At 30.9% G+C, this 14191-nt stretch overlaps 1 protein-coding gene across 1 annotated transcript; it reads right to left on the reverse strand.

The window, feature by feature from the left end:
• Positions 1-651: 651 nt before the first annotated feature.
• On the reverse strand, positions 652-13894 carry mRpL20 (mitochondrial ribosomal protein L20). Its single transcript, XM_067270039.1, has 5 exons — positions 13758-13894; positions 9247-9357; positions 2180-2257; positions 900-965; positions 652-818 (listed from the first exon to the last, which is right to left on the reverse strand). The coding sequence occupies exons 1-5, from the start codon at positions 13854-13856 to the stop codon at positions 711-713; spliced, it is 462 nt and encodes a 153-aa protein (XP_067126140.1). The 5' UTR covers positions 13857-13894; the 3' UTR covers positions 652-710.
• Positions 13895-14191: the final 297 nt, after the last annotated feature.

Raw genomic sequence — 14191 nt, forward strand, 5'->3', positions numbered from 1 at the left:
CACTGCTGATAGTAGACAGATGTCATACAATATCCTTTTTATTTCGCTGTCCATAGCCCGACACGTCTTCCACAGCCATCTTGTATTATCTCGCGCGCATGGGATTATGGGATCTCTCTTATGACTGGATCTAGTTTCAAGAACTCTCTTGAATCGATTGCGATTAAACCTCATTTCGGTCGAGAGATCGCACCAAGACATAGTGCCTCAATCCTTGCTCACAATCTAGATTGAAATGCTCAGTGCGAACGGGGTATAAGGCTCTAGTTTAGTAGTATTACAGAGTATAATACGTATATTTTAATATATTTTTAAAAAAAAAACAAAACCACTCAGAAATGTTCCGTGTGTTTAACAAGGTTCGGAAAACTGAAAATTTTAACAACGGGTTTGGCCGAACCTGTGCGAACCCGCTGAATATCACCACTGCCTATACAACTATGAAAATATACAGTGTTCACTATGATAAATACTCATACAGTATGTCATAATCTCATTTTATAGCCATAGTAGAACTGAATCAAATTTTAGAATTTAAGAATTTCATATTAAAATCATTATGTCATCTAAAAAATAGTATAAATAATAAGCAATTTATATAAATTTTTTAATATATTTATTAATCTATTTAACAAATTCCACAGACAAATGTACACTGCTAAAAATATTTATTGATATTTTAATAACATATTACTCATTACTTTTCTAATTTATAGCATACCACGAGTTATGACACCATCTGGCGGTGGTTTAAGTTCATTTAATCCTCGTTTTGAATCTTCTGAAAACTTTTTAGTTGCGGCAATTGATACTAATGCCTAAAAAAATTAAATTTTTATTTTTAAATAATGTTTAAAAACACTGAAAATTAAATTAATAATGTTAAAATTATTCAATACCTTAAATGTTCTCGGTTCCCAAATTGCTAACTCTGATAGCATCTTTCTATTTAATACAACATCACTCTGGTAAAACACAAATGATTTTTTACAGTAATCATTACATAAAATTTTTACATACATATTAAGATAAATATCTAAACATTTTTATATTAAATACATTAACTTACTCTTACAGACGAATATGACAGAATTATAAAATAAAGCTAGGATTGATATTGAATGAATTATATGATACTTATTACTATGAAGATTTGAAGATTACTACTAATGAATGATTGTCATAGACTTGATGATGGGTAAATAATTTTATTAACTTTAACAGAATTAAGAGAGGCTAGAATCACTTGAAATCATTCTATATTCTTAAAAAAAGTACATAAAGTACTAGAAATTTTCAAAATCAACCCCACAAAATAAAGTTAAAACATTAATTATAAAATACATTAAAAATTTGCCGGGACAAATTCACAATTAAAAAAAAATACAATTTCTTGTAAGACTATATATTTACTTGAGTCTTTCTCCTTCAGTCCCTTCACACGCTATTCAGAGGCAATAACAAGTCATACGGTGGAAGGAAGAAGAACTCAAGTAAATGTATAATCTTACAAGAAATTGTATTTTTTTCTTAATTGTGAATTCGTCCCGGCAAATTTTTAATGTAATTATTATTTTTATGAATACGTATGCTACCGCTAGAGGACTCTATAACTGTTTTACATTGGATGGTGGACAAGTAGCCTCCAATAAAAGGTCAGTTCCACCGTATGACTTGTTATTGCCTCTGAATAGCGTGTGAAGGGACTGAAGGAGAAAGACTCAAGTAAATGTATAGTCTTACAAGAAATTGTATTTTTTTCTTAATTAATTATAAAATACATTCATGATTGATGATCCAGTGAAGATTTTAAAATGAATAAAAGTTTAACTACAATTAATATTCAATTTCTTTCAAATGACTTAATGATGATAAAGCGACAGAGAAAGCAAAAGAGATATTACTGAAAGAGATATTACTAAAAGACCATAGATAAAAAATACTAGAAGAATCGAGTTAAGTTCTTGTTTAAAGCAAGGAACAATGTATAAAAATTATAAAAAAGAAGCAAATAAATTAAGCATTTAAATAAATGATGATGGAAAACAAATTTCTTAAACTGATAAAATAATAATCAAAAACATTACATTATTAAAGCCTTTTCCTACTGTATTTTAAAGGTTTTAAATATATTTCATTTAAATTGATCATATATAATATAAATGTCAAAATTTTATACCTTTATCATTCCCATTAACAATGTTCCATAGTCATAACCCAATTCTTGGCATCCTGCTTCTAAGCGGTGTTTCCAGATCTAAGAGAATTATAGTTTAAACATACTCTTATTATACTGTTTTTTAAAAAAACATTAAATAAGCTCTAAGAAAGGTCAATTATAAAACAGTACTATTATCAATTATAAAATATTAAAAAATTTCTTAATCAAATACCACAGTAGACTATCATTTATCTAAACCTGTTAACAGCAGATTCAATTTGGATAAATAAAAATCCAAATAATCCAGAATTTTGAAAATAAATTGTCAGGATAAAAAAACATAAAAGCAGAGCAATAAAAATGAATTGCTGATGTGAAGAACAAAACCAAAACAAAAATTTTAATATATGATTGATAAGGTAAATATCTACAGGCTAAAGCTATCACAGAACCAACCTATTGTTCTCCAATCTATTTTCATGGGGATTTTCTTTGTCAACACTAAGTTGAGCCACATGGAGCTTACCTCTTCTTACACACATCCACACTCTTTTACAGTCCAATCAAGAATGACGAAAAACCCTCTCTCCTCTCATCATGTGAATCCTACCCCCCTTTTAATTGGTCCATAGACTCGTTCACACCCCATAGACAGAGGGTAAGGGATGCTTAAAGTATAATAATGGTCATAGACCACAACAAATGTAAAATGACACACAAACATTAAATGTGTAATGATAAATTTATGGTAATATTCTGCAACAATTCAGAAATGGCATCACCAGTGGCAGATCCAGAAATCTTCAGAGGAAATGTAGAAATGAAACATGCCTTACAAAATTTTTTACTATATGAGGTAACTGGTTTTACTTAGAAAACTCTCCAAAAAGAGAGTGCAAGTGACCTTGTGCAACCCCTAAATCCTGGGTGTCACTACTGAATAGTGTGAACTATTTCACAGGAAAGCAAACATCTTCCAGTATTAAACTTTAATAATTGTTTTTTTAATTAAAATTTAACAATACTATCCTTTTACTTGAAATTTTTGATAACTGCACCATTTATAGAAATTTATTTATCTAAATTGCAATAAATAAGTTTCTAGTGTATAACCAATCAATATACAATTGTTTTTATAAAATCAAACTATAAATCTTTTAATTTCTCATATAAAATTAATAAATGTTCAATTCAAATTACTATCACTTTTATATATCTGACAATAATATTTGTAATATACTTATATCTCAGTTGTAATATTGGCAATGATTTAAATATTTCATTTTTTAATGTTCTATAATCTATTCTGCAACTGTCTGAAGATTTTGTAAAAAAAAAAAAAAAAAAAAAAAAAATAATAGAGAAATTACATATTTATTTTAATATATAATTAAATTGTTCAATATCATCCACTCATGTTTATCATTTACTGTACATTTGTTTATAATAAAAAAATAAGATTATTATAAATATAAACTAAAAATATGGTATTAAATACATATATTTTGAGAGTTATTAATGTTTTCTGCTCAAAACAATAATTTTGTATTAATTACATATTTTTTATTTGCTTCTATAATTCTCGGGAATAATTACAGGTTTATTTGTACAAAATTGGCAAAGATTGAAATCAGCAATTCTCAATGCAGATGAAAAACAATTGGATGTAAAAAACCAGAGAAGAATAAACCATGGATGACAAATGAAATCTTACAGCTTGTGGATGAAAGAAGCATAAAGATAAAAGTCATCAAATGTATACATATGTACTGTACATAGACAAATACAGAAAGAAATTGTTAGAGCAAAAGAAAACTGGCTAAAATTAAAATGCAAAGAAATGTAGTTATTGGACCATAATTCCAAAAAACTACATAAAAAGCAGTGGCATGCCGTCATTGAATGACCTTCCCTTGTATTTTCTAAAATATAAATTTTCATATTTTAACATACTTTGAATTAATTAAAATTAAAATTTTATTATAATTGCATTATGTATCTTATTACAAATTTCTATACTACACGTGAAAAAAACAATAAGATTGCTATTGTATATTCGAATAATTCAGTGGCGAAATGAATGTCGAAACCGGATCAGCTTCCAAGCAGCCAGATTATAGGCATTGGCACATGCCCTTTACAGAGCACCAACCTCACGGTTTAGCTGGTGGAAGCTTCACACGTATAACGCTTTCAATTTTATATCCCAGACCGGTTGTGGGCTGTTAGCCGCCTGCATGCTAGATATTCAGCCGCCCTTGCCCGATTATGTGAATCACAAGTAGACTAGATTTATAACTTAACCCAACTGATAGGAGTTTACTGGCATGTTTTTATGATAGTTCCGTATAGTTGACAGGAGTTTTAAAAAAATCCATTAAAATATTTGATATATTTATTCTGCGTTTATTCTGTTCTCCCATCTTATATTACTTACGGATTTCAATGTTAAACCGGTGATATTACGATTTAGTATGTCCCATCTGTAAGGGGATGCAGAAAAAACCTGTACAATTCTTGTATAATGTTAAAAAATTAACTGTTACTTTGGCAGCATCATTTAGAACCGAATTTAATGAACGAGACGTACAATGGTACAAAAAACAGCTCTAGAATTTATTTTCCTTAAATTTACGATTTATGTATCGGTTGTCATAAAAATTTCTTTCCACTTCTTTCCCGAGACTACAGATATCCAAGTACAAAGTAACCGGTTTCAACTTATTTCTATTTAAGTAGTTAAATAATTAAGCGATTAGGGAATTAGAAACATAAATAAAACCCCGATGAAAGAGCTGAAATTTTACTTAAACAGAAGCTTAACCGAACCAATCTCTTGCCGAGTACAGTGGGGTCTGATCTCTTCGTAATATTAGATGTAATAAAGACAAATTTCTCCAGTTCAACGAGAGTGACGGAGAAGTTGTAAATTTTGGAAATTACCGCGAACACTCGGTCTTAAAACGAATTAGTTAGAAAACGAACGACGGACAATCTGTTAAGTTTAACGTATTTAGATTTTTACAGCTATGGTGAGAAACGTTTAAAATCTACAACAACCCTGTGGCGTCCTTTGAGGTATACTAGTGATGCGACAAAAGAGGCATTTGACATTGACCGGTATCGGCACCCTTGGGATTTGGGAACCTGCGTGCATGCACGCGCCGCACACCTACCAGGACATCTCTGATTCCATTCATTAGCCACTCGTAGGGAGCTACAGTATTTCACTAACTTGTAAGTGGATTGTTTTAAGATTTAAAAAGTAAAGAATATTTTCTTATTTTTATGTACGTTTCTTCACAAAGTTATTTTTAATTATAAGTTTCTTTAAAAGTATATTCATACAATTGAAGAATTTTTTGTACTAGGTATGTATATTCATCACACATTTTGTTTTACCAAGTAAGTTTTTTTTATAATTTTAATTTTAGCCCTTATATCGTGGCTAGTGATTCAAAAATTTATTTTAAAAAAGTTTTGGCTCAAGACCATATAATGAAAAAGAAAACATTATTAAAAGAGAAAGACCAATGTCTAAATTAAATATAAATACGTCAACAAAAAACTTCGACATTTTGAAAATTAAATTTATGACAAATGACGATTCTTTCGTAAAATTGAAGCAATTTGGAAATCAAAGTGGAATAGAATTTAACATTGGTAGACAATATAAAATAAATATTGAAAATGATAACAAGATAATTATGATTAATAGATATAGCTAAATTAATAGATGTTATATGTTTTTTCTCAAAGCAAGAATTGGCATTTAGAGAGCATAGGGAATTTATAGAATCTAATAACAGAGGTAATTATATTGAACTTTCTTATTTATTAAGTACGTCAGATAATCTATTAAAAATACATTTAAAGAAGTGTACGGTTTTTACTGGCTTATCGAACAAATGAATACGAACGGGCCCTGACGTGCAATTTATTGATTGCCCCTGTAAGTCGGCTTCTTACAGAAACACAGCTTCCCTATCATCAAATGTCACAACACACCACTGATAAAAAGATTGGGGAACTAACAGGAAAATTCTCACCAAGAACAGGATGTGTGGAAAAAAAGATAGTAAAATAACAACAGATATGGAAGGAAAAAAAAGTCATGGAAGGGATATATTCAAACACTTTACGAAGACCAAAGACACTTCAAAGAACTTGAGACAGATGAAGAAGGCCCAGACATCATGGAAGAAGAAGTGAGACATACAGTTAAAAGCATGAAGGAAGGTAAAGCAACTGGACCAGATGGAATATCAATTGAACTTATTAAAAATATAGGGGATGAAGGAATAGTAGCTTTAACAAGAATTTTGAACAACATTTACAAAAAAGGGAAGGTGCCGGAAGAAATGAACTATTCTATTATGGTACCTTTATCCAAGAAAACAGGAACCATAAAACATTGTGAACACAGAACAATTAGCTTGCTAAATCATATAAGCAAAATTCTGCTAAAATCATCCACAACAGAATATACGGCAAAATTGAAAGTAATATCAATAAGCTCAATTTCGATTTCAAATTGGAGTTGGCACAAGAGAAGCAATCTTTGCCCTCTCTCAAATTGCTGAAAAAACAATAGATATGAATGTCCACATCTTTGTGCGCTTTCTGGATTACGAAAAAGCATTCGATAAGATATGGCATAACAAACTATCAAGTCAGTCCATAAGTCCATGCGCATTTTTATGACATTGAGAAAAATCTTGTTTTGCTGTTAAAAATGTCAGTCTAATGTGATAATTTTTACACTGAAGTGTTAAATTGGATCTCATTTACATAATACTGTTCAGAATTGTGAACATTTCAGTTGTTTATTTTCGTTAAAATGGAAGTAACCGACGAATACAAAAGACATGTTTTATACATTTTATTTTTAAGTGGTGAGAATGCTACAAATGCAGCCAAAAAATAAACACTTTACATAATCAAATTGTAATTAGTACAAGGACTGTGCAGAAGTAGTTTGAAAGATTTAGAAACAATGATTTTAGTGTGGAGGATAAGGCTCGTACTGGAAGACCCGTTGACTTTAATGATGATGCTCTCTCTACACTGGTTGAAGCAGAACCATCTTTAACAGTTGATGAAATTGTGGAACAATAAATTCATCCCAGATACCTACAACAAATCGGAAAAGTTTCAAAGCTAGGAAAATGGATACCACATGAACTGTCAATAGCTAACCGACAACAACGTGTAAACATTTGCACGTCTCTTTTATCCCGTATTGCTTTAGAACCTTTTCTTGGTAGGCTGGTTACTGGAGACGAAAAATGGATCCTCTATAATAATGTGACGAGAAAAAGACAATGGATGGATCGCGACAAGCAGCCAAAACCGACTGCAAAAGGTGGGTTGCATCCAAAAAAAATTCTTTTGTCTATTTGGTGATATATGTCAGGTGTAATTCACTTTGAACTGTTATAACCTAATCAAACAATTACAGCTCAAATGTATTGTGAGCAATTAGAGCGTTTAAATGAAAAATTGAAAAAAAAATCGACCGTCGTTAGTGAACAGAAAGCAGGTTCTCTTGCAGCATAACAATGCCAGACCCCACATGCAAAAATAACTGTACAGAAACTTGAAAGCTACAACTGGGAAATTTTACCTCATTAACCATATTCGCCAGATATTGCTCCCAGTGATTATCATTTTTTTCGCAGTTTGCAGAATTTTTTAAAAGGGAAAACTTTTGAGGATGAGAACAATGTAAAAAAGGCTATTTCTGAATATGTTTGATTCAAAACCGAAATCATTTTACGAAAACGGGATTAAAAAGCTACCATCAAGATGGCAAGAAATTGTACAAAATAATGGTGAATACATTATAGATTGAAATAAAATTTAATTAAAATTTTTTGCTGCTTTTTTTGTAGGTAAAAATACGCATGAACTTATGGACTGACCTGATACTTGAAGTACTTTGCAACAAAGGACTAGACAGAAGAGACATTAAGATCATTAAAGATGCATATTGGAATCAGAAAGTAAAGGTTACATTGGGAAATGAAGAGTCTGAATGGGTTGAAGTGAAAAGAGGAGTTAGATAGGGCTGTGTACTTTCACCAATCCTATATAATGTGTATGCTGAGTACATTATACGGGAGGCCCTGGAAGACAGAACAGAAGGTGTAAAAATTAATGGACTAATCATCAAACAATATCAGATATGAGGATGATAGTCATTCTCATTGCATCAGAAAAAGAATTACAGATATTGTTAAACGAACTAGTATCAAAAAGTGAAGAAATGGAACTCACAATAAATACAAAGATGACTAAGACAATGTGCATAAGTAAAGATGGGCACACAAAGTTGAAATGCAGAGAGGAAAACCTAGAACAAGTAGATAGCTTCTGCTACTTAGGAAAAAGATTTTATTCAGACAACAATTTAACAAAGGAAATTAGAAGCAGAATTAGACAGGTTAAAGACAAGTTTAACCAAATGAAAAACATTCTGTGTGAAAAGAAATTAAAGCTTCAAATAAGATTTAAAATGCTAAAATGCTACATTTGGCCCATTTTACTTTATGGATGTGAGACATGGACACTATGGAAAGATATGGAGAGGAAATTGAGGCCTTTGAGATGTGGACAAGCAGGACCACTAATTAAACAGTTTTACAGATGGCAGATACAAAAAGAGAATTAATAAATATAATTAAGAAGAGAAAACTAGCATACTGTGGACACATATTGAGGGGAGAAATATGAAATCCCCAAACTCATATTAGAAGGCAAAATTGATGAAAAAAGATCAAGGGGAAGAAGAAGATGGCACTGGATGGACTACTTCAAGGAATGGACAGGACTGGATACTGAAGAAATTATTCATAAAAGTTACAAAAGAGAACAGTGGTATTTGCTGGCTGTCAACCTCCTTAGGAGAAGGCATGGACAGATGATAATTCTCAGGAATAATGACAGGTTTATTTGTACAAAATATAAAATACTAGAATTAGACATGAAAAATATGGCAGAAGAAAAGTTTTCAATACCTATGGAATCTACAGCATTTTAAATCTTACTAAATATATTTCATATTGTAATAAAGATTTTCCTACCGCAATGTGGTTCTGTATCCGTAGTTTTCGTCCAACTGCAGAATGAAGCAGTGCTTTATGAACATATTTGATAGCAATAGAATAGCAATTTCGTTTCCTTCCATAAAATTTCTGTAATTTAAAATAACATAAGATATATTAATAAAATGTTTTAGTATATATATATTAAATGTAAAATAAAATAAAAACAAAAACTGCACACATAAACTGGAACTATAATTCAACAGAATAACATTTAAACACAAATTTCCAGCAAACAAATAAACAATTTTTACTGTTCAAACATTTTAGGCCACTATTTATTGGCCCTCCTCGGGATCAAATATGAAAAAAACCGTTCTATCGATCAAATATTACCACATTCTAATTTATTAAAACTTTCAAACATGTTTGAACCAGGCTGTGACATACAGTTTACATCAGTGATTCTCAAAGTGGGGGTCACTGAAAAATTGATGTTAGATTCAATTTTTTTTCAAATATTTTATAAATTTACTATGGATTCATGTTTAGAAATAATAGAAATAAAAATATATAAAATAATTTTTACTTAAATAAATTGCACATATAAATAATAAAAACAATACAAAATATTTTAATATGAACCTAATATTCATAAATTTGTGCACTATTGGGGAATCCGCAGAATTCCACTCTCAGCCTAAACTATTGTCATTTGGAACGGTGTTCGCTAGCAGCGTTGCGTCTGTAGGCAAGTCGAGTTAGAAATACAGTAGAGCGTCGTTATCCGAAAACTGATCAACCGAAAGCTTTTCAGTCGGCAAATTTAAATTTTCGCTAGTGCTGTGGCGCTGCAATATTTGGCTATGTCTTGGGCTACTTCAATATTATTTTAGTTGGTATGCATTTTTAGCTGGCAGCACTGGAGCGACCATGAGAGGGTACTGTACTTAACCCCCTCCCTTCGGGATGTTTTCTTACACATAGTCATTCTTCGGGGGTCCTTTGCAATTTTTTAAGTGCAAAAGGGGGTCGCGGACCAAAAAGTTTGAGAAACACTGGTTTACATCTATATATATATATAACCCATTCAACAGGTGTCCATCCTTCCTTCCGTCCGTCCATCCCGTAACCGTTTGATAACCAACACTAGAGGCGCCCCTATTGTGTGTCATATTTCAAACATTCAAATTAAATTAACAATTTTAATTATTATTTAAATTAACAATATAAATTATTATTATTCATTTGGCCAATACATTATTATTTGGTCAATATCTATATATATAACCCATTGAACGCGTGCCTGTCCGTCCGTCCGTCCGTCCGCGTAACGGTATGCCAAAAACGGGCACCAGAGGCGCCCCTATCGTGTGTCATATTTCAAACATTTAAATTAACAATATAAATTATTATTTAAATTAACACCCACCCACTAGGGGCACCCTAGCGAATGTTACCAGTGAAGGTAAATAAACAAATTAAACTATTTTAAAGTATTTATAGAATGTTTAATAACACTAAATAATGATTTTTAATTATCATGAAATTTGTAATGAACGCCCACTAGGGGGCGTCCCGGGCTCCTAGTCATACATAAATGAGCAATTTTTTATATTGTATGATGTTAAACATGCAGTTATTAATATAATTAAATTTTTAAAATAAAATTATTAATAAAATTAAATTTTTTGGGAGTCTAAATAATATTTCCAGGCTTGTGGTACTGGAATGCAATCTGTGTTAATGCAATTTCCGTTCTTGTCGGCTCTGTAGGTTTCTAAGGCCTCCAACAATCTTATGTCGCGTCAGTCAAAGACCCTGTGTATCAGGGTAGACTCGTTCCAATGGAGCACCCCTCGGTTCGGTTGCATAACAGGCCAGAGCTGTATTAACATTTCTCTTTGCTACATCATATTTGCGATCACATAACCTGGCTTGAGGAGATCTGTATGTGAATCCAATATGTGCCAGTCTCCTGTTAGACCATTCATCTTGTAATGCGATACGGTAAAAAACTGTAGGAAACAGTTTAAAAAAAATTGTTTATTTGTTTGTTGGAAATTTGTGTTTAGGTGTTATTCTGTTGATATTAAATGTAAACTATTATTAGTATACTGACTTTATACTATAATGATTGTAATCACAATGTACAAAAATGTTTTTAATGAAGTCTGTGGTATTGATAATGTGTTTTTAGACATGTATTTCCTGCATTGGTTACTAGTAATTAATAAAATATTATATATAATAATTTTCATGTTATAAACTTATTTTAAATATTTTCAATTAGAAATGTGTTGGAAGTTTTATTACATCCTCAATGTCACTTCAAATCTTTTCTTAATTTTAAATTATTGCATTTAAATTGTTCAAAAAACTTTTAAACCAAAAAATATTTGACTTCTAAAATATTAGTTTGAGTGACTTTGTAATAAATTTAAATTTAAATAATATCTTTATATTTACAACTAAATGTGAACATTTAGTTGTAAATTGTGTTCATTCATTCATTCAAGCAAGCAACTGATGGTGTTTAGAAACAAAATAAGAAGGATCCAAACGTGTATTGATGATAATGAGAGTCACTTCCAACATTGTTTATAATTAACATTCATATTTATCTTCCTTATTCTATATTGAAAAATGTCTGTTAATAAATATATGTATACAGTGACTTTCTGAAAACCCTGTAGTTAGGCCAAATTATTGAGTAGTGCTACAGACCATATATGAACTTTCTCGAGAAAAGAAAGCAGGAGGTTCTTTGAGATTTGTGAGATTTTACAAATATTTATAATCTTTATAAAATAGGCTGATGATGGTTTTGCTATACAACATTGCAGGGCCTCCCTTGCATTGCAGTGTGGCATATGAAAAATATATTCTATATGATAAGAAAAACTAAAACAGAGATAGGAAATAAATCACAACCAGAAAAATCATTATCATCAATAACTGCAGTGAAAGTCAATAAACTGACTGAGAGCAACTGTCACGAGTACACAGTAACACTAACAAAGCAAACCATATCACAAACGCAGGAGGCACTCATCATGCAACATGGACTCCTGACAGATCATGATGGAACATCATAAATCTACCCTAGATTTGTCATGTGTCCCATAAAATACTTGACATTTTTAAAATTGTGATGTTAAAGAGTATAAAGCTTTTGCCATACTCTTGACAGTGTTTATGGCAATAGTTTTATAAAATATCATATGCAGAGATATATCAAATACCTTTAATAAACAAAATTTAATTTAAGCCTTGTACAATATCATTGCTAATAAAGAATTTTTCCTTTTGCTTTTTATGCTGTCAGCATTTTTATACCAATGCCCCACACTAAAGGTTGTCAAGTATGGAAATGACAACAATAATCAACGATGATGATATACCTAATACATCAATATCAACTCAGACCCAAAAACTTAAAATAATTGCTAAAGATGAGTTTGTATTTTGCTTATTTTCACTTTAGTAGGAATTTACCAGTCTCATCACTAAACAATTACATAACTAACAGGGTACAAAAATTTGGTTCAAATGCAATAGTTTTGAGCACAAAATTTTGATAGGAAATCCATCAAACATTATACATTAACTCTTTAAGCTCTGAAAATTTCTTCTTTCTACGTACTTGGAGACAATACAGTAGACTGGAATCCAAATTTGTGTAGCAAAACCAGTCAAATAATTTTTCCCTTTGGCTGATTTCATCTTGAACAGATTGAGCCAAATTTGTGATCAGAGTTAAGCTGCACATAGTTACTAACAAAGGAAGGACACCGTTTGAGGACAAAGGTGTAAAACCAAACAAAGTCTATCCAAAAGACCTTAAAAAGATATGTTGATGCATAAATATTCAGGTGCCATCATTTAATGAGCAAAACATTATTGAAGTGTAAAAATAATGTAATTTGAAAGTTTTACTAATGTACAGAAAGTGCTAGATACAGGAAGTGTTTGGCAAGCAAACAATGATCAGGGAGCAACACCTTTCATAGTAAGAACGTTTCATAAATTTCACTTTCTTTACATTTTTTAGAGAGCCCATGTTTGAAGTAAAATGCTGAGTATTTTAAATGATCTGGGACTTTGGTGAAAAACCACATTTGAAAGATACGTGCATACCATATCAATTTTTGAATTTTGGTGCAAAGAACCGAAGGTGGACGAAGAAAGCTCTCGGTGTGAAAAGTTGACACCTGATGGCCCAGTTATCTGTGTTGGCCATGGCACCTGCCTTTTTGCACATTAACGTATATTTTTTTAAGGTCTTCCAGACAGACCAAATTTGGTTTAGCTGAATTTGTTCAGAAACAGTGTCCTTTCCTTGTCAGATACAGAGAAATATTGCAATATGCAATAATTAATGTTGCAATTTAAAGGAACAGCGTAAAAAAATATCTAAAATATATATATAAAATTATATGAAATTACAAAATATTCAAATTAAAGTGTAAAACAGGATTTTTCAAGCTGCTTTTGAAAATTTAATACTCTCAAAAAATAAATAATCAACTTATTTAATGTATATTTACTCCAGATAAGCGAAGAATTTGTTGTTTCTTGAAAAAAGAACTCCTTCCTTTAATTCTTCCCCACACTCGAAGAAAATTTACTGAAGTTAAATGCACCATTTTTTAGAATATATACAACTTTCGGTCTTACATGTGTAACACACATCTCCTACAAAATCGACTTTTGAAGTGTTGCCAGCTCCTTAAAACAGGAACTGGCAACACTACTACCATACGATATTTATATTTGAAAATGTTATACAATAAATGCAATTCTTAATTCCGAAAAAATTATCATAAAATTTTTTAAAATCTTGATGTTTACTTGAGTTACAATCTTTGGTTTGAATTATTTTTTTCTATATCACAAAAGAAACAATATTCGTATTGTTTGGTTTATACTACTTGTAAGTCTGGCCGGCGCTAGAGTTGATGCCGCTCGGGGCAATTGACGC

Source organism: Centruroides vittatus, unplaced genomic scaffold (genome assembly GCF_030686945.1).
Source record: "Centruroides vittatus isolate TY-2023 unplaced genomic scaffold, ASM3068694v2 contig_361, whole genome shotgun sequence".
NCBI classification, from domain to species: domain Eukaryota; kingdom Metazoa; phylum Arthropoda; class Arachnida; order Scorpiones; family Buthidae; genus Centruroides; species Centruroides vittatus.